This window comes from Harmonia axyridis, chromosome 7 (genome assembly GCF_914767665.1).
Source record: "Harmonia axyridis chromosome 7, icHarAxyr1.1, whole genome shotgun sequence".
Lineage (NCBI taxonomy): Eukaryota > Metazoa > Arthropoda > Insecta > Coleoptera > Coccinellidae > Harmonia > Harmonia axyridis.
The window spans coordinates 27,714,405-27,737,043 of record NC_059507.1 but is presented as its reverse complement, the minus strand read 5'-3'; the positions used below and the strand labels follow the sequence as shown (position 1 = coordinate 27,737,043).

The 22,639-nt window shown below is 33.1% G+C and overlaps 1 protein-coding gene across 3 annotated transcripts in view; it reads left to right on the top strand.

Moving 5' to 3' along the window:
- LOC123684731 (potassium voltage-gated channel protein eag) overlaps positions 1-22,639 on the top strand; it is a 78,405-nt gene that overhangs the window by 20,324 nt on the left and 35,442 nt on the right. Inside the window, exons 2-3 of one of the 3 annotated variants that reach the window (XM_045624123.1) lie at positions 2,394-2,627; positions 16,951-16,962. In XM_045624123.1, the coding sequence (XP_045480079.1) occupies positions 2,394-2,627; positions 16,951-16,962 (246 nt within the window). Of the gene's footprint in view, positions 1-2,393; positions 2,628-16,298; positions 16,308-16,950; positions 16,963-22,639 lie in introns of all 3 variants that reach the window. The other 2 variants (XM_045624125.1, XM_045624126.1) reach the window with 2 other exon arrangements.

The following is a 22,639-nucleotide window of genomic DNA, read 5'->3' as shown; positions in this document are numbered from 1 at the left end:
CTGTCACCAATTGCTCATTCACTTTCAACATTGAGGGTAAAAATGAAGTTTGAGTTAAATTGTTCGTAACGTATTAGTTCCTGTTTCAATGCAAATCGATATTAATAATAAAGTATTCAAGTTGCGCTTTTCATTTTCCTACACCTAGTGCCGCACCTCAATAAATCATTTTTTGCTTTTTGCATGAACGTAGAAAAAATGTTGTATGCAACTCGTGCAAAAATTGTTTATTGCACTTGTTGCATAAATAACTATTTATTTCGAGTTATATAGCCTTGGATTTAGGGGTGTTTTTCTCTAGTGGATCAAGAATACATATAATAAGTACTTAATAACCACCAACAGGAATCTTCCTGATATCCAGTTGATGGGGGTCTCGCAGGGTTCTGTTTTTGGACCTCTGTTATTAATTCTGTTCGTCAATGATCTTTCTCTTCATGTTATCATGTATTCATTTATATTTGCCTATATTAAGATAGTTTTGTTTGCTGACGATACATCTTTTATTATTTCCGCAATCAGTCTCTTATGGAACTCACCACTTGATGTGGTCCGGTGTTTCATTGATGTTTCTAAATGTCAATAAAATTGATCTTTCGCATCTTGTACAGTCGCAGGCTTTGGGTCTCCAGTTGAAGTGCTCTGATTGTGTTAAGTTTTTTGAACTGCCCGTTGACGGAATTCTGAGTTGAAATAACTCAGTATTTTTGAGGTTGAGTAGTACATTTTCCGCCATTAGACGTCTCCATCAAATTCTAACATACCAAAATATTCTCTGATTTGCGTCCATTATTCCTTGGTCTAGTCTCACCTGGATTTCAACATAGGACTCCAATGGAGTCCTTCTTCATCAGACTGCATAGATTGTTAAGTTTTTCCTGCGTTTTTATACCGAATTGTTCATGGTATATCAACAGGAACTCAAAATTACTTTGAAAATTGATTGATTGATTACCATGATCACAATACAAGGCAAGAATATATGCTCTTTATTCCAAAACATAGAACAACTAAATTTCAGCACAAACCAACGTACTACGATATTAAATTGTTCATTCATCTTCTGGAGAGACTGAGATTTTTGGGGTACAAAAGATTTAAAAAAGAGATTGAGGGGTTGTTACTCATAAATTGTTTTTATAGTGTTGGTGAATACTTGAATTGCTTTTCTGTTTGAGGAATCTGAAACTTTTGTTGTTCTCTGTTTGAATTAGTAATTTGCTTCACTTTTTATTATATTTTCTCGATGCTTTCCATACAGTATATTTGTAATGTTACAATTGCTTATGAGACTCTAAAGATTGACTTCTAAGGGTGGTTTGGCTTATTTGGCAACCTACGTAGGTTTTTACAAATTTAATACAATTAAAATATACTAAGATCGATCCTCTTCACTCTAAACAAATAATATTGAAATAAAAACTTAATAAATCAGTTTTTAATGAATTACTGTGCTATTAGAGGATGGTACCTCTTCTGTGAATTATTTTCTGTCTTCTAAACACCAGATCTTAGCAGGAAGCTATAGTACTCCAATTCCCATTCAGCGAAGTTGATGTAATAACGCCAGGTATTACGAAGGTGTTCTCTCAGTTTCAGGAACGAAAGTGGTTCAACGTACGAACCATTCCAACATATATGTCTCAAGGAATTACTTCTAGATATTTTTCAATCCCAAGAGAGGTTTCTATTGTTCCAATCCCACGGGGGATTGCTTTGGGAGAATGAACAACGATATTAGAATTTACAACTCCTTCTCGTATTTCTTACCAAGAAATTATAAAGAAATTTATCATTACATTTATCATAAAATAAACCTGAGAAGAAGTTTTGTTGAAATTGTTTGACACAAAAATAATTCTACCAAACCTGAAAAACGTTTTTACAAGACGGATGACTCTAAAAAAAAACAACTGTTTCCAATTTAATCAATTCGTCCTGGTGAGATTATTACTTGTTGAATGCAAGTCAACACTTACCGAGAATCCTGACACAATTCTCGCCGATAAATTGAATTCCAAATCTCAAATTAAACTAATAATGGCTGAAATCTAAAACAAGGTACGTATCCTTCCTGAAGTCTCGATAACTATTGAAAATCTTTCAGAAAATTCTCTCTGTTTCTTTCTCCAGATACGCGCATCCGCATCCCGACCAATAGCATACGATGAATTGATAAATTACCGCGTCTTTGACAATTCCAGTAGCGTAACATGATAACAATTGAAGCGTGCAAAATCGTTGCATATTCTTTAAAAAAAGAATACTAATAATTATTATCAATATTATCATCGAATCTGTAGTTTTGAAATTATCAGGAGAACCATTTTTTTGTTAATTTTGTTGACCTACGTCATATTTTAATAATCCGACCTTTCACCCATATATTTCAGCTGACAGCAGTTTTCTTTTGGCCAACGCACAAATTGTAGACTTCCCCATTGTTTACTGCAACGAGTCCTTCTGCAAGATTTCTGGCTACAACAGGGCGGAAGTTATGCAGAAGTCCTGTAGATGCACTTTCATGTACGGGGAACTGACGGATAAAGAAACAATCAACAGGATAGACCAGGTTTTGGAGCACCAACTATACGACCAGTTCGAGATACTTTTATACAAAAAAAATAGTGAGTAATAAAGTTTTGTGTGCATTCAATTTTTTTAATAATCAAATTGAGTTCAAACGGCTGTTATACATTTTGTTGATGAATATGAATGGAGTGGACACATGTGACCACTGAATAAGAGATAATGAACAAAATATAGAAATCCCAATTTGGGATAGTAATAAAAGTAAATTTACTTTACGAACTACCATAACGTATTAATAGGAAACTGCTTATAAAATGGTGGTCGGAATATTCTTCAGTGATTTGAGGAAGTTTGAAACGCCATATATTTTCTGTTTAAGTAACACATATAAGCATGATTCGCGAAATACAAGCTAATATATGCTTCAGTTCATTGAGGAAATTCATATGATTATCTTTTGCGCAACAGAAGTATTGAATTTGAAGGGGGAGATAAGGAACATTCAGGACTACTGAAAAATATTGAGGACACAAATTTTAAGTTATTACAGGTAGTGATTGTGGTATTCGATTCAATTTTAAATGAATATTGATTAATTTTTGGGTGAAATGAATATGATCAAAGGAGCTTTCGATATTTTTATATGAATTCAAAGATCCTTCCACATCGATTTCACCTGAATAGTAGAGGTAAAGGAAAATTCATCTTCATTAAATTTGAAAATATGAAGAAAAATTACTATAATTTTGCATTATGAAGATTTTTATCTTTACGTGACACAATAGTATATCTCTTAATAGTAGTATAAAATATTTTGATTTCTTTTCAGCTATAAAAAGTGGTTTCTACTTCATAATTTTAAAATCAAAATATTCTGAGAACGGTATATTCTATATCGAGAGAACCTTTTTGAATGATGTTTAAGTTCACTTGAAAATCGGATTGCTAAATCAAACCTTAAAAAAGTTATGATAAATACTATGGTATGAACCGAATCGCCTTCTATGAGAGTCAAATATAAAAAAAATCATGAAATGTATCAGCTTCCAAATTATATTCGTATAAAATTTCATCACAAAGTTGCCCGTAGTTTCGACAAAATCGTAAAAAAATGTGCAAAATTTTTTGTTCATCAAATTGAATAAGTATTGCTTCACAAAAATTTTTTATTAGGCAAACCCCAATTATTTTTCAGTTTTCTACCTATCCTAGAGACGGGATCACCTTTTTTTGAAACATCCTGTACAAAATGTACCATCATCAAAGACTTTACTTCTTGTCATTCAGGTGAAAATCCAGGGTTTTTTAATAAGAGGTTTCCTTTTGAAAAGCCAACTATCTGGGAAGCTGTCGTTTTTGAAACTGTCATTTCAGATATTTGATAACTGAAGATTACGTAATTAATGAGAATGGAAAAATACACGCTTCAATAACGCATTGAAATATTCAACATTCACTATTAAAATGGTGAAAATTTTTCATCACAATTCGCGAAATTGAAGCATTTTTGGGTGGACTTTTATTCACAAGACGGCGCTACGTGCCACACAGAAAATAAAACAATTGCAATTTTGCAAGAAAAGTTTCCTGGGCTTGTTATTTTACGATTGATCACAGTTGGTCACCGAGATCTTGTGATTCAACACCTTCAGACTTTTTTTGAAGGCTATGTGAAAGATAATGTTTATTCTAATGTTCCACATCGATTCAAAATCTAAAAAAGGAATTTGTGGAGTTATCGCGGTCATGAAAAATCTCATGAGAAGAATATGGTGCTGCAATCGTAGCCGTGGCAACCATTTGGCTGAAATAATTTTTTAACCTATCTATATTTCAAAGGAACGTGGTAATCTCTGGATTTTGACCTTATCATTAGATTATACCTGACTGTTTAAAATTAACATCACATGGAGGCCTAATTTCATTGGGGTATATACCTCCGAGAACATATAACAGATTAAACTTATTAATGAACTCAACCGAGATATCTGAACCCTGAAAGTTTCTAGCATATTCCGTTCATTGTGTAAACTTGCAGAATTCATTGCGACCACTAATTCATCATCAGTGTGCGAAGGCCACTTACGTATTAAAATTGAAAATTGCTGAAATATCGGTAAAACCACAGCCCGCTGTTCCCTGCTCAAAAAGGAGGAAATTAGTTGTTAAACGATCTGGTTTATTGCCAAAAAGGGAGGGTTTTTCCGCAACTGATTCCGATCCAAATTAAAACTTTCTATTACGATATATCATGGTGAAATATCGGAAGGTGCCTGAGCATGCATCAACATCGACGGCTTAGCCAATTATCTATGGTTCAGGTATTTGAGAAGAGATTACGTGATATATCATTTTCTCTTGAAACTACATCAAAACGATCACGACTAAAACTGAACATCGAGCAAAAGCAAATTTTATCCGTATTTGTCGTATCTTACATTCTTGTTATGTAAATAATGGGTCTTCCAATAAGAGTTTTTATTTTGAATAGGCCGCTATTTGAGCGTACTTTTGAAGCTGTCGTATTTTGCCACCTGACAAGTAAAACTACTTTATTACTGAAAATGGACAAATACATGTAGGCTTGGTTAATCGATCGTCTAGATGTATGATTCGATTACCTGGCCTTTCGTCTTTTTCTCCGTGACTTTGTTGGATTTGTAATAATTAAACTCTTTTGAATTATTTACATCTATTTACAAAGCCACAATTATACAGTACAAACTCAGTATTGAGAAGATCCTAATAACGTCCTAATTACAAGTTTCTCAATACGGTACTGAATTTCGTCTTTAACTCTAGTTTTAATTACTCGAAACGTCTTCGATTATCACGTCTTTGTCGTACTTTAAGTTTTCGGTCGTCTCGTCTTTGATTTGTTCGCGACTCTTCTTAATCTAATCCGCAAACTGTCTTTTCGTCTTACGTCTTAAGTTTCAACCGACAGAACTTACTCTTACTTCGACTTAGACCGAACTTTACTCGTCTTCGTCTTAACTTGAACTGTACCCGTCTTCGGCTTAATTTTTGAACTGTATCTCTCTGCCGATTGGAACTTCCCTGTCTCGAATATCGACCTCCCTTCTTTCGGCTTGACCACACCCTTAGGGAAAGTACCATCACCTAGTCCAATAAGAGCTTTGCCGTACCTCCCACAAAGATCTTCGCGGATTCCTGGGAATCGAATATTCTCGAAGGACTAGAACCTGATACACAGATGTGACACATCTGGTATGACTGTATTGTCTTCGAACTTTCACAACCCCCCAGTAAATCTCTTCAAGATTTACAACTCCATGACATATCTTCGACACCTCGAAGAATAACACATCCTTTTTACATTATATGTACAATAACAATTCGTTCCCTGTAAATTCAGTGAAATTGTCATGCCCTCGACACTTGAAGAAAACTGATAGGTCTCCAAGCATCCGGTTGACCATCTCAATTATTTACAGGGAACAATAACTGGATCCTACATACATGTTTCACCAATGCATTGAAATTTTGAAAATTATTTTGCAATCATAATTCGCAAAACTATAGCATTTCAGGTTGTAGTGAATTACTTTTTCAGCCGGCAATAGAAAAACTTATGCTAAAATTTGAGTTGTTGGGATGTGAAGAATCGAAACCGTGTCCTTCGCTCACGAACAACTAAAAATATTGCTGCTGTAGCCCGTAGTGTTGACGAAAACTCAGGTTTGTCGATTCGTTGTCGATCTTGAGAATCAGACATTCCACAAACGACATTACACCGTAATTTGTACACAGAATTAGATCTCAATTTGTTCGATCAACAGTAAAGTAGTATATTCGCTGATTGAAATGAAATCCTTGAAATGCATCAAAAAATCTTCAGTTACGAGGACCATTTTCACCTCGGAGGCTACGTTAATAAGCACATAGCATTCGGGGCACACAAAATCCAAGAATGATAGATGGAATACCTCTCCATTGTCAGTTGTCACTGTTTGATGTGGTTTTTGGGCTGGTGGTGTGATTGGAACTTACTTCCTATAAAATGAGGCTGGAGCAACTGTTATGTTGAATGGTTTGAAAGATATTGATGTGGACGACGTTTGTTTTCAACAACCCGACACTACGTGCCACACATCCAACGAAACAATCGCAAATTTGCAAGACAAGTTTCAATAGTTCCATGGCTATATCATTTCTCGAAAAGATGATCGAAATTAGCCATCGAGATCTTGTGATTTAAGACCTTTAGACTTATTTCTTAGCGGCCACGTGAAATATAAGATCTATGCCTATGCTCCACAATCGATTCAAGACCTTCAGGATGGAATTCGTCAAGTCATCGAGAACATACCCACAAATTTACGAATTGTTCATTGGAAAATCCAGGGAAAGGATATAGTGCTGCAACCGTAGCCAGAACAGTCATTTGGATGATATCGTTTTCCATCGTTGATGGGATGAACTTCCATCGATTCTTTCAAAAATGTTTTTGAATATCAAAATTTCACATTCCCTGGGAAACCAAGCCTGTTAATGTGTTGGGAGCTTTTCTGTCTCAAGTAAAAAGTGGATTTCGTCGAAACCAAATTCATTTATAGCAGATATAATTGATCAGATTGAGTATATAGACTCTGATCCCTGATGATAAAATCATTTTTGTTTTCGCTCTTTTTCATGTAATTATGGAACCCCCTCAAATCTAAATCTGTATCCAATCTAAATGTAATTATGTAATTGTAATATTTTGGCCCTGAAATACATATTTAATTTCATAAGGCCAAGCCTAGATTTTCTTCGTCTCTTGGCTGTTTTTTGGTATATTTGAACCATCGAAATTATTATCAAATTTTTTTCCTTTTCAGTATTTTTCGTTTTTAGCTGATTATTTGATGGTCAGAGATGAATGAAGGAGATGCTCATTATTATTATTAAAACCATATTATTGGCAAACCATATACCTAAATAAATAACCTTTTAAGAACAAATGGTTGCAAATTGGCGAATGCGCAAGTGAATATTATCAAATGGATTCAAAATATTACACTGATATGACCCAGCGTCAAGAGATTTTGAGAAATTGTTCATTAATATGCTTATTGCGCCTTTGAAGAACATAGAACTATTTTTAGATATTATTATTCACTGAATCGGGGTCGTTGAGGCTCTGTTAGCCTTCCGGGAACTGCGACCAATTGGATCTTTTGTTCTTAATCATATCTATTCATGCAAACCCAGGGATGCCGTCGATACGGTTAACGAAACCAACGACATCCTTAGGAACCTTGGCTATTACTTCGTGAGTATCCAGAATTGACTTTCCTATGTGAGTGGTTCTTAGCTTAGGCTGACGCCTTGGACATTTGCACGCTGTTTCTGGTTCCTTTCCACAGAGCCTCAAGATCTCATCTGCTGACTTACCCATGCGGTACAGAAGGTATTTGGACCGACAGTATCCTGCCAGCAGTCCCACCATTACCTGAAGCTCAGCTCGTGGTAGCTTCAGAAGCTTCCTGGTATTGGTCGGTGAAAGCACCACAAATTTCTTTGCCTGAGCAAGAACTGGAGTGTTTCTCCAGAGGATTTTTCTCCCATTGTTGGAACACTGTCTTATATTAGTCTTTTCCAAGCCCACAGAAGAGCTCAGGACATACAGGTGTAAACCTTAATGCTCTGTCTGCAAGTTGATCAGTTTTTGTGTTTCCTTCAATGCCCCGGTACCCATAGTAGAGTTACTTAATTTCCTTTGGGCAGTTGCTTAATGGCATTACGGTACTCCCATGTCAGTAGAGAGCCCTGGCTCTTACCCTGGCTGTATGATTTCAGGGATCTCAGCGTGGCTTGGCTATCTGTAGTGATGTAAATAGACGCATACGCGCCCCTTTGAGGTTTTCTTTTGAGACACTCTTGGGCGCAATCGTGCATGTATAGACAGCTAGTGTCTTGGTTGCCAAGATAGAGGACTCACTTTCCAAGGAAGTAGAGATCGTCCTTTTAGGCCATATACCCCAATACCTGTGCCTCTTTTTGATTTTGATCCATCGGTATACCATATGGAAAACTATTTGTCCAAGCGAGGCTGCACGGAGTTGTTTTGTTTTTATTTTTAAGGTATACTCAGAAACCAATGCGTTTATTTCAGCTACAAACAAAAAATATTAAAATGAAACGTAAAAAAAGCTTGTACAATTATCTATTGTTTTCATTTGGTATGTTGGTACAATAGTATGATATTTTGACAATAGCTCGGATAAAAAATGACTATCGATTATTGCGACCTATTTTTTGTCAATTTGTTGCGTACGATGATGAAGCGATGATAAATTCTACAGGAGGTGTGACTATTTTCCCAAGTAGGATCAAACAATGTTTAGATCTACTAACACTCCAGCCAAACAATTACCCGGATGACCTTGTGTGAAACGTGATACAGACAATTCCATTTCAATTTCACGTTCAGCTCAATATACGTCATTTGAACTATCCGATTACGACATATGTTCAACGAAAACATACCTAATGCTGACAGAAAATCGATCACCTGTCTGCAAGCTTTGATTCTGTCTCAATTCATTAAACCGGGAAAAGCTCACTTATTGAAAGAAGGCGTGAGCCCAGGGACATAGATATTACTCCTTTGTTTGTCTTTCTTGTGTTGCAGCTGTTTATTCAGCAATCTGATTAGAAATCCGAGAAATTCTGTTTCAGAACGCTGAAGGGTGAATTTTTTCTTGTAATGGTAGGAAAAAAATTGTAAGGGGTGAATCACCGAGATGGCCTATTAGGCGTTCATGGAAAACTAATCATAATTTTGTACTGAAAATTTGCATGTTGGGGTTTGAGACAATCATCTTACTCCCCAAAATATTTCCGGATCTCTAAACTTCCAGTTAAACCGGAAACATATTACTTCCTAATTTCAAATGGCACACCCAGTATATTATTGCATCGTTAGATAGCTTTTTTGATGACAATTTCAGCAATATTTATACGATTCTACATTGGAAAATTGTTGTCATTTTATGAGAAATATTGAGTTATCTCCTAAAATTCTTATTCCAGGTTTTATAATAAAAATTTTTTTGATTTTTCCACAATCTTCACTATGTGCGATAAGACATAGGTGCTTCACGACAATCTAATAGTGATTTAATTTTGCGAACTGGGACTGAAGAATTTTCACCATTTTTGTAGTGAATATTAACAATTTCTATGCGTTGTTGAAACATGTATCGTTTCATTTTTAGTAATTACGTAGTTTTTAATTGTCAGTTGTTAAAAGATGACAGCTTCAAAAGTGACAGAGAACTAAGGAAAATTCAAGTAGCATAACAACCGAGTTAAGATTTTTTTTTGTATAGAGAGTATCCCAAGTTCCAATGCCTATTAGACGTTTTTGGAACCTATACGAACCCTGAAAATTGGTCTTAAAATTTTTATTTTTGTACATAATTAAGTATTTTATTCATAAAAACTTGCTATTTCAACTGTTGGATAAGTCCGAATAGTTAATTATTGAAAAAAAACCTTAAAAAATTGAAATGTTATCATAGTGAGTATTTTGTTCATTAGACATATTCTCAATATCCTAAGAGCATATCTTCTTCATATTTTCGACATAGAAAAATGTGAGATGTGAATTGTTATGCGAATTGTTACTGTGAAATTATCACCATATTTGTAGTGAATTTTTCAATTTCAGTGCATTGTCGAAGCGTGTATATTTTCATTTTTAGTATTGGAGTAGTTTTACTTACCAAGTGTCCAAAAATGACAGCTGCCCCGATAGCGAGCTATTTAAAATGAAACCTTTCATTGGAAGACCTCTTACACAGGGTGTTTCTAAATTAGAAGTGAATTTTGGAGGACGTGTTAGTATGACTCATTTGCTGTCGTTTGAACCATATTTAGTGAAAATCAAGAATCAACAGTTAAAGAGATATTTGGGTTCTTGTAATGTTTAAAAGATTTCTCACCTTACTTCGTCAATTTTTTCTACGTTGATCAAAGATGATAATATTTTCATGGCCAGTGAAAAGTCCGGATCTAACACCGTTAGAATAGACGAAGATGCGAGAAGATTGAGAGTGAATTTCAGGCGGAAAGTAACAACTGAAGAAATGAGATAGAGGGTACATGCTTGTTTAAGGAATGGTGGAGGTCATTTTAAACATAATTTATGAATACATTCTCTATTGAAAATTTGAGTTTAATTGCAATAAAAAAATATTCAATTCGTAACTTTCATTTCTTCGCTTCTTTCCTCTCTCAAATCAAAATCTGCTGAAACAAAACTTGTGTCTGCATTCTAAAGAAAACTTTTTTAAGAAATAAAAAAGGAATTTTGCAAGCTTTTAAAATAATCTTGTCATACATAAATTGTGGAATTCAAAAGTTACAGGCAAATTTATATTAGAAATTTAGTATTCTTTTCTTCATTTTCTTTATTTTTCAAATCACACTAATTGTTATTCAACATCTAATACAGCATATAGTTTTGGTTTTTTCATACATATCATATTCTTTTCTGATGAAAATAATCCAAAATTCAAATCAAACTTGGTCAACGTAGAAAAAATTGATGGAAAATGAAGTAAGGTGAGGAATTTTACAAAAAACACAAGAACTCAAATATCTCGGAAACTGTTGATTTTCGGTTATCAATAAATATGGCTCAATCGACAGCAAATGAGTGATACTAACACCTCCTTCAAGCTGCACGTCTAACCCTGTATACAGGGTGGCCACTTTTTCAATGGGATTGTAATGGTTACTTTTAAACCATATGAGTTAGAAGTTCGGTCAAATAGAGAAAAAGTTGCATGCATAGAAGCATTATCAAGCAGTTCAAACAAATCGAGATTATCAGGGCCGGTTATTGAAATATCATAAGAGAAGTAAATTCCGTCATTTTGATTTTTCTTTTTTCCCACTTTATTTCAAATATTATCAAAAAATGTTACAGGAATTTTTTATTCGACAGTAAATTGTTCTCAATTTGACGTAATCAGATTTCGTATCCAACGTTTCGTGCTTTCTGGGCCACCCTCAACCTCAGTTTTTTCAATACGGACCTGTTTATTTCATGACACTTTCCGAAATAACTTTTAACGCTGAATTCAACGATATATTATACAATGTCATTCAAAGTTGATTTTCAGGTGATTTTGACCCTTATCCAAATTTCTTTGGGTCGGATCTGTATTACATTTAGTTTAATTAACAACTTGCAATACATTTCGATGAGAGAATCAACTTACTCATCTTGAACTAAATGGAACACATCAGAATCAAATTAAGAAATAAGTAATAATTATTTACATATTTCAATTCATAATAATTAAACGAATTATCATTTAATGAAAGAAAAATCGAATGATTATTCGAAAGTAAATGAAAATGAATGAAGTAATTGTTCGAAATGTCCACTATTTTGTAAAATGCACTTAACGGTTCTGGAACCCATACTTCTTATACATTTGTTTATTTCTTCTTCTTGAATACCTTCCAATACATTCTCAATTTTCTCGCGAGAAATCACTATTGTTGGATTTGTCATTTGTTCCGTTGAAACAAATTACAGAATCGAACTTGATTTTGATATCATTATGATATAATGCTTGCAAGGCTTGGTATTCAAATTTAAAATAATTGTATTCGCGTCTCTTGACTATTTTATTAACAGCAGTTTTTGATAAATTGCATTCACTACAGATCCGACCCAAAGAAAATTGGATAAGGGTCAAAATCATCTAGAAATAAACTTTGAATGACATTGTTTGATATATCGTTGAATTCAGCGTTAAAAGTTATTTCGAAAAGTGTCATAAAATATACAGGTCCGTTTTGAAAAAAATGAGGTTGAGGGTGGCCCAGAGAGCACGAAACGTTGGATACGAAATCTGATTACGTTAAATTGAGAACAATTTACTGTCGAATAAAAAATTCCTGTAACATTTTTTGATAATATTTGAAATAAAGTGGGAAAAAAAGAAAAATCAAAATGACGGAATTTACTTCTCTTATGATATCTCAATAACCGGCCCTGATAATCTCGATTTGTTTGAACTGCTTGATAATGCTTCTATGCATGCAACTTTTTCTCTATTTGACCGACCTTCTAACTCATATGGTTTAAAAGTTACCAATACAATCCCATTGAAAAAGTGGCCACCCTGTATAAAAACAATGAGAGTTTTCTGAAGGTATTTCATATATTGTTAGAAATTTTTTACTGACTAAGTGAGTTTTTTCACCATTTTCCCTATCTACCTCAAGTTTCCAACTATCCGAAAATAATACGACATGTGAGATCCTGAAACATGAAAGATAGAAGGCGCCAATACGTCTTAAGCGGCTGCCAGAGAACATAAAGGAAGCGTTCCCAAATTTCTCCAGTAAAAAGGAATGATAGCGCAGGATCCTATTCAGATTTCATTGCCGGATAGATATTTATTGCCGATATTTCAGCCCCCGCATGAAATTTGTGTGGATGAGAGAGAGCAATCGGGTCAGCTCGTGGTTTTTTCATGTATTACAAAGGGTCTTCGGGAATTGTCATGAATTTTCCACATTTTCATCCGACGTATCGTGATAAAACAAGTTAATTTACATTTTGATCCGGTTTCACTTCAATTCTTAATATTTCGTTTCCGCCCAGCTTAATCAACAGACTATCAAGGGCGTAGAAATGGGGGGGTACTGGGGGTGATAACCTCCCCAAGAATTTCAAAATATGAAAATTCTGTAATCTCGCAAAGACGAAGAACGAAAATTTCTCCATTAAACGAACCAATAATAATCATTTTACTTCAATTTGAAATCGACACGTCCGTAAAAAATCGGTGCCCTTTACGATTTTTGAGTTTAATATCGCTTTCAAGATGAGTACTTTTATTACACTACTAGCTCGTCTTTGTCTGAGGTTTATTATTTCCCTTATCTATCCTCTTTCTCGGCATCGCTATTTGTAATTTTTGTATTCGTCATCGGTATACACTTACCTGTTGTTTTCGGTTTTTGCATCATTCTCGTCACAAAATTTCAATACTGTAGTAAAGAAACTAAAGAACTGAACTGAGCAATTCGTGTAGAAAAATTGTCTGGGCTGTGTTGTACAATGTATTGTGTTTCATTCAAATTCAAATTTATTTGTGAAGAAATCCGTTTTGAATTGACAGGTGTTCCTAAATTTTAAGAAAAATAGTCCTATAACATGAGTCCGCAAACCCTTTTTTTCGAGATACAGGTGTTGAAGTTCAAGTTTTTCTTTAATAGCTCTTTCCCTTCACAAGATATTTGACTTGAATTGGCATAGATATATTCCAATTTAAAGTTTTCATCATGTGATATCCTAATTTTGAATGCAAATCTACAGGGTGAATTTTTTCAGGAAGGGTGTCCGCTCCTTTTCTCCAGAATTATTTTTTCGTGAACCACTGGTAGTTTAGAAAAATTTGAAAAGAAACTCTGGTTCAGTACTACACTTTTTGGTTTGTTGAAGTTTTGTCGTATCTGCAATCGATTTCGAGAAAAAAATTCAAACAGCTCTCTAGTAATCCTCAGGAAAATCCAAATTATTTTAAAGATCCAGCTAGTAAGCTGCAATGAATGAATTAATTATAAGTTTTGTTACTTATTTACCCACTATGTAGCGAAGATTAATAAAGATTTGAGAAACTGATATAAGCATCGCTTAAAAGTACGACACACTAGAAACACCCTGTATCTCGAAAACAAAGAGTTTGCGGACTCATATTCATAGGAATTTTTATCCCTAATATTATCCAAGGAATCTCTCATTTTCCTCCGTTACTCTAATTTAGGAACATCCAGTATAAGGTGAGCACAACCGAATTGGTAATAAAAAAATTACATCGAGTAATTTCGTTCAAACTTCGTTATCACCTTTTTTTCTCACATTACAAATATGAGTAAACGTTGTCTTAAAAAAATTTCTTCGATTACCCCCCCAAGAAAAGAAAAAATCTACGCCCTTGCAGACTATTAAGTATGCTCTTCTGCGTTTTCGATGTTCTATTCGAAATGAAGCACAGTTATTAAAGATTAACAAAAGGCGAAGCTCTTTCATTTCCCATTTTTAGTAGCTGCATCTAGACGTAACTGAAGAAGTCGAGACTACAATCAAGTTTATTAGATTCACCATAATTGGACCATTTCAAATGGGGATTGGAAGATAAGATTAGCTTTTTTATGTTGTGTAATTCTGTCTTATGTTCAAGCATTTTGGCATTCTCTATTTTCTTTCACCAATAGTTAGGTGTTATTCAGAAGATTTTAATTTATTTTTCACATTTTTTAGTAATCTCAGAACCCATATTGTAATAAGATCAAATCAACCAGTTATGGCAAATTCAAGAGATACGCATTTGGTTGAAACGTAAAATAATCTTACAGAAAATGAATAAATGAAAATAAAGCGCCTTTATTTATGTTTATACTGTTATATACGTCAGGGTTGTCCATGTCGTATATGTCAATGACATATGTCAAATATAACTATCATCCAAAGCGTCATTTGTTTAGTTGAAGGTTAGCCATTCAACTATACGATCGTTTATTGAGTGAAAAAATATCGTAAATGAAATATTCTTAATGGATAACCCTTTACAATACAATAGAGGCGGAGTCTAGCTTATGCTACTCCACTTAACCTCAGACAGAAAATATAGAGGATAATACATAAAAACAAAAAAGAATATAAATTAACATACTCAAAAAATAAACTCAAATAGGAAACTTGTATTAAAAATACGTATGCCAATCAATCTCACAGCTAGCATCAAACTGAAATCCAATTAAATAAGCTGAATCGAGAGCAGTTATCCAAGGAACTGTATATTCAATTCTTATAGAAAAAAGTAATTTAAAAAATTCTGAATGCTATTGAAAGTTTATGTTTACTTTTGTCACAAAATGCTATAACAGAATGGCAGATAAGTTGTTTTTCACTGATCATAGTTCAATGAAGTTTTATTTTTTGCTTTAATTTGGAAAAAAAATGGGAACCTTTAATTTATTTCTTATAATTGTTTCTTAGTAAAGAATTCTCAGCAGGGAGAAAAGGAATAATAAGTTCTAGAATTTGAACTCAAATTTAATTTCCATCAATCCTGAGATTAATAATCGAAAAACCTCAAACTTTTTGAGATTGCAGAAATCTAAACTTGATTATTTTGTCATTTTCTCCATAGCGATAAGAAAAGTGTATGATTATATATAATTGACTTATTTTACCCCATAACTTTGAACTTGATTTTCAACATGCTGTAGATACAGCAGATACAGTATTCTGGGGTAATAATACTTATGCATATTTTTATATATCTTTTCTTGTTATCTTACTCATTTGTGGTACATTTATACTTAACTTTCTTTTTCGATTCTACTTTTACCCATCTTTTTAATTATGTGTGAATGACAATCGAAAGTATAATAAAAACATATCTGTAATACTAAAGAGTATGTTCTTTTTGAAAACTCGTTCTATTATCTTACTTTGCACTTTACCATTCTATAAAAATTTTCTGTGTTCTGAGTTGTCCCATATCTCCTCTACATAAGTATTTTCAATTTTAAGTGATATTTTAGTCTATCGAGTTTTTTGCTAACAACAAGCATGAAAAACTGACAAATGAAAAAAGTTGCACTAAGTCACATATTAGTAGGTTGAACAAATTATACATTCAAATTCAAAAATTTGTGAATATCTTTTTTGTAACTTGTATATGTGTTTGTCTTCAACGCATCGCGCATGATTTGTATAGAAAACAAAGGTATGTAGCTCTACAGAAAAATTTCTTAGTATGGGAATGACTATCGCCTATATACTGTGATGAATTTAGTCGATGTTCGATGTGCTTAGTTGAAAAATAACACAATGTGTACGACTTGACGTTGTTCGGTGTTTTTAAATGCTTCGTGTATGTTTTTTTGGGGTGTCCGTTCTGTCAAATGTTTCAACGAAAAACATATTATGAAGGGATCACTATGGAATATAAACCATGCTATTAAGCTCTACATTTTATCATAAACACGATAAAATATCTACCTCATACAAAATTTGTACCGACAATGAACAGGACACTCCAAATTGAGCGTTGTAATTGCATGATTAACACTTTTAGATACAACAGGTATTTAAAAACTTTAAACTACTTCTATCTGTGGTATTACCACATAACATTATGATCAAATGATACAATAACCGAAGAAGATCATAGTTATTATGGAGAAATATTTTTGTAACATCAGGAACAAATACTTTTTATTTGAACTTGTGATTTTGCATGAAATGTGTGTTTATGAAAGGTATAATATGATACTAAATGGTTTCAATATAAGAACAGAACCAGAGACAAAATTTTTCAATTGATAGTTGTATGCGAGTTAACTGATTGAAGTTTTATTTTTCAACAGGTATTCCTGAAGGTATGTAATATTAAAGCGCTATTTTAAATGAAAGTGATCTTTCATCTCTCTTCTCTATTTTGGCTTTGTAGAATGGGTCTCTATCTTTCTCTTTCAGTCTTCCATTCTGTCCTTTTGCTTAGTTTAGTGGCATCATAACAGTCAGAATGCACTCGAAATATATATCATTATTGTAATTTGCATATGACAACAACTGAAAGTTTGTGAGTTGAAGCAAAATTTTATCGGAACTTATTTTTAGGAACTGGACACCTGAAAGAGCAAATATATTTAGTTTTGGATATGTTCAAAAACACCAAATTTCATAATAGTTCATTCATGCTAATACATACCGCTTCTGACATTGGTACAGGGTGTTTCACATAAACGGATCACTGGATTTTGTGGCTCTTACCCTTCAAGCAGAATTGAAATGTGATCCATCAATATGATAGTATTTTTCACGGGTTATCCAAATAAGTTATTGGAAAAACTACCGAACCAATGCATGAAAAGTTATTGAGGAAAAATCGTTTTCCCAAAAAATTTTGTTTTGCAAATTTGACCGGTTTCCAAAATAAGAAGGTCTGTAGACAATTTTTCATCAATTGTTTCTATATTGAACTTACGGTTTTCGAGGGAACGGAATTTTTTTTTGCAAAATAGACTTCATAAATTTTTTCATATTTTCTGAATGCTCATTCGAGTCTGAATACGAATATTGAAATAAAGTGGTAGTTTTATATATGCATTTCAAACAATTCCATACAAAATCAACCTGAGGAAATTCTAATTATATTTTCGGAATTTTTATGTTTCCCTATGGTTCTATAAATATTTGATTGTCAAATTTTCATTCTCGATTATAATAGAAGCTTTATATTTCAGCTTTTATTATAATCGAGAATGAAAACTTCAAAATTTGAAAATCAATATTCAATAGGGAATATTTTCCGACTATGAAATCTGAATTTCCTCAGGTTGATTTCGAATGGGATTGCTTGAAATAAATATGAAACTACCACTTTTTTTCCATATTATTTTTCCATAAATATTGGAAAATATTATGAAGTATATTTTGCAAAAAAAAAATTTTCTGTTTTCCACAAAATCGGTTCAGTTCAAATGAAGATATTATTGCTGAGAAATTGTCTCTAGACCTTCTTATTTTGGAAAACAGTTAAATTTGTAAAAAAAAATTTTTGGAAAAACAGTTTCTCCTCAATAACTTTCCATGCCTTCGTTCGATAGTTTTTCCGCTAACATATTTGGATAGCCCGAAAAAAAAAAATATCATTGTGATGGGTCACTATTCCATTTTGCTCAGAGGATAAGCCACAAAATCCAATCACCCGCTTACGTGAAACACCCTGTACATCCATCGAATCAAAATGACAATATTTCTTTTTTACACTTATTCGATTGAAATATTTCTAATCACATATTCTTTTTGCATTATATTTCATTATAGAATTACAGATTCTACAATGCTTTAAAGTAGAAATTTCAGTATCAGAAGTATGAAGATAAAATGAATAAATGAAATAAAAAGTAAAATAATCCCAGAAAAATAAATTTCAAATTGATTTCATTTTTATTTATCATTTAAATGCTTTTGACTAGATTTTTCAAGGTGTTCAGTTTTGTATGTTTCGTGAAAATATGAGTGTTATTTTTAGAATCGAAAAATATTTTTCTCACTCTTTTCCTCTTACTTCATTGACTTCTTTCATTGACAGGCATGGATGCTTGTTTATAATGTCCCTTCTGTAAAAATACTTTATGCTTATGTAGATCAAGAACTTGCTGATAGTTCTTTCTTCTTTTAAGTTTTTGCATTAAAATAAGTAAAAGATGTAAACCTACTACATTCACATGTCAAACATCCATTCCCATTATAACGAAACAATATTTTTTGTAGGAACTAAGGATATTATCGTTTGCTGAAAAATTGTGGAAATTAATTCCTAGAGCCTCATTCAAAATTTCATTGACTTAGAATCTCGAAGAGATTTTGAATTTGATTGGAACCTCAGAGTAATAAATATAGATAGAGGGAGCATATGTCATTTTCTGTAAGAAAATTTTGTCCCTTACATGAACTATAAAATTTGACATGAAGCGCGCGGAAATGCAAACATCAGTGATACGATATTTCACTCAATTCGCGAGTTTCTCCACAAAGAACGCACTTCTTATGTCCCATAGTGAATCAACGTTTCATATTAACTCAAAATATATTGACATAAATACCTAAATATCAGAAATTCAGAAAACAAACTTCAAGCGTGCCAAACGACGTGAAACAACCGATGAAACTAGGAGAGCAAAATTTGCCGAACCTTGGATTTTCGCAGGTAGATAAAGTAAATAATAATTATTCTGCTCATTATAAATTCGACAATTAGGAAAATATCGGATTCTGAATAATCAAATTTGCATATTTAATCGGGAATTGTTCAGTCAAATATAATTCATTCAATATAATATACATTCATAAAGTAAAATTGTGAATTTGAAAATATATCACAATCCGACAACGTAATCTAACCATGTTGGCTACATGTAAAAATTGCGTATACTCCCTCTATCTACGTTTATTACTCTATAATTGAATCTTATATATATATATATATATATATATATATATATTCAGAAAAGAATGGGTTGTTTACTTGTTCATTCGATAAAAAGGATTTATATATTTATTCAAGAATATATGAATCCTTTGTATCGAATGGTACTATTTATTATACAGGGTGGCCATTTGAAAACGAAACAGACGAGATTACAGACGAAATAAAGTTTTTCGATAGAAATGCTCGGACAGGTCGATTTCTGTTTCGAGGGGGACAACTTAAGATGTAGGTGACGGACGCATAGCGCTTCAACCCTTGCTACTACAACCCCCACCCCCAAATTTTGAATAGGGAAGATGGGGTGAGTGATACCTCATTTGAAAGGTATTTTTATACTGATTTCAGCACAGTAATTGTTTTTTCATTTTATGCATTAGTTCTCGAAATATTCTTAACTAAGTATTTGAAATTAAGTGGTGTTTTCATGGCACTTGTAGTGTTTTGTGAAAAATCGACATTTTGAGCTTCAAAACAACCATGACTGTGGCTTCCTTCCTAACTAACTAACGCAAAAATATTTCGAGAACTAATGCATAAAATGAAAAAACAATTACTGTGCTGAAATCAGTATAAAAATACCTTTAAATTGAGGTATCACTCACCCCATCTTCCCTATTCAAAAATTGGGGGTGGGGGTTGTAGCAGCAAGGGTTGAAGCGCTATGCGTCCGTAACCCACATCTTAAGTTGTCCCCCTCGAAACAGAAATCGACCTGTCCGAGCATTTATATCGAAAAACTTTATTTCGTCTGTAATCTCGTCTGTTTCGTTTTCAAATGGCCACCCTGTATACTGAACTCAAGGAAAGATAAATCGACAATTAAATTTATCAATTCAAATATAATTGAATCAGAATCTCAGAAATGATGAATTTTAGGATCAATCATTCCAATACGAGAACGAAAGATTTTAAAGGTTATACTAAAAAATTCTGCGACGAAAGTGAAATTCTGCAATGTTCAATTAAATCGAATCGATATCTACTCCGAGCTCGAATGAAGATATTAAATAGTAACCAATTCCAGTGAAAACCTCCATCCGCTGAATCAAGGAACGTAAAAACAACCGTGAAGCTTTGTTTGAAGCGTAAAAGCCTGGGCATTTCTTTTATTATCATCCGGAAATGTAGGAAGACATTGCCTCTGACGTACAATTGTAGAATACCCCATTCACATAACACACGAAATGAAGTTTCAATGTCTCCCTTGGGCTATATCCTTGTGGAGGTTCAAATCTCACAAGAGGTTGCGAATTTCATTTCAATATTTTTATTGTTTTTCGACCAAAATGTGTAGTATATTATTTCTGAGAAGTAGGGGAATGTGGCCTAAAATAGCATACCTATCATACAATCAGTTGCAAAACGTAGCTAGTCGATATTTGGTAAAATTTGAAGTCTCATAGTTTCTAATTTTCAGCTCAATTTTCAAAATTTTTTTGTTAAATGGTGCCTATTAGTTACTATAAATTATTAATCAAGAGTTTGTTGTTGAATCCTTATTTTAAAACTTCCTGTGGAATAATTTCTTGCTCAATTTTCTTCAAACTATCAGTTTCTATTATGATCCATTTTGTTCTTTAGTTTATGGCTTCAGATGCACTAGTTTTTTTTTAAAAAACAAATGAACTTGTGATCAAAATGAAATTTTTCTCATGATGCTATTCTAAACCTAATCGACAGTATTAACCGACGTATACAGGCATTAAATAAAAAAATATTAATCTGAATTAAACAAAAACGTTTCTTCAGATAATTTACATTACAGTTGAATCGATTTGTTTTGATTTTCTAATTGAATTCGATAGGTTTGCATAAATAAATTTCGAACTGATTGATTATCATTCTAACTGAGCAAAATATTGTTGCCTTCGCATTGGTAGCCTCATCAAATTGAGCTTTTGCACTGCCATTATGGCAAAAACTACATTGTCGAAATTTCTTAATTTCTTTAAATTGGGTGACTGTTAATTAGGGTTTATTCGTCCCTTAAAAATGAACTATTGCACTAAAAGCCATGAACCAGAAAACTGATATGGAGGGCATATATTGAAACATTTTCTGCCTGAAATAAACAGTGCTTGGAATTCAGCTACTGATTTAGAAAAACATTGAGGAAAAAGGCTAGAAGCCAAAGCATCCAGCCCCCAACAAACTTTAGGGAGGCTTACCGAACTTTCTATGGCAAACATATCTACTAAACAGGAAGGGAACTTTTCAATTTCTAAGTAACAACAGAACGCTACTGAAAAGGGTTTCAACATCAGAGGCAACATCAATATTATGACCCTCAATTATCTGCTATACATGTGTGATTTGAAACCATCTGGAATTTATGTTTAAACTGGTGGAAAATTTTGAATATTGTAGTGATATTGTTTGCATTGGATAAGTGTAGTGCAAGGTTGAATTCAAAATGAACCTATCGCTCTTTTGAATTGACATATACCTCGAAATGAAACAAAACCTCAACTATAAAATAATGAGAGAAAACAAAAGAACAGAGTCAATTAAGAGAATCAGAAGTATCCAAAAAAAAAGCAGCATTGAGAAGACAACTCTGGCCATCAACAAAGAAGATGGCTCATTACTTCTTATATACTGGATTACCGGATAGTGTGAGATTCTTCTTAGCGAGGAGTAAGAAAGCCGAGGGAGTTTATACCAAAAATTCTTTCTTATGACCAGAACCTCGAACAATTTTTGAATACACTCAAACGAAAACTGAGTATATACTTCGAAATACTTAGCTTAGAACATACCATAAGAGCTATAAATTTGAACACGATTACATAAATTTTCAAACTTCAGGGAAAAAATGTATAGAACGCTGAATGGAGGACGTTAGCAACATCAGGGAGTTATCCTAGTGCTGAAAATATAGACTAGTTCATTAGGAGAATCAGAAATATTCTAAAAACAAACCCCAACAGCAAGAACATGATGAGAACCATCGATACATATACATGTTTAATCCTAACGTACGTTTGAGGTAAAGTTACATGGAGCAAAACAGATATCGTTAATATGTAACACAAAGGGAAAATTTTGAAACATAAGCA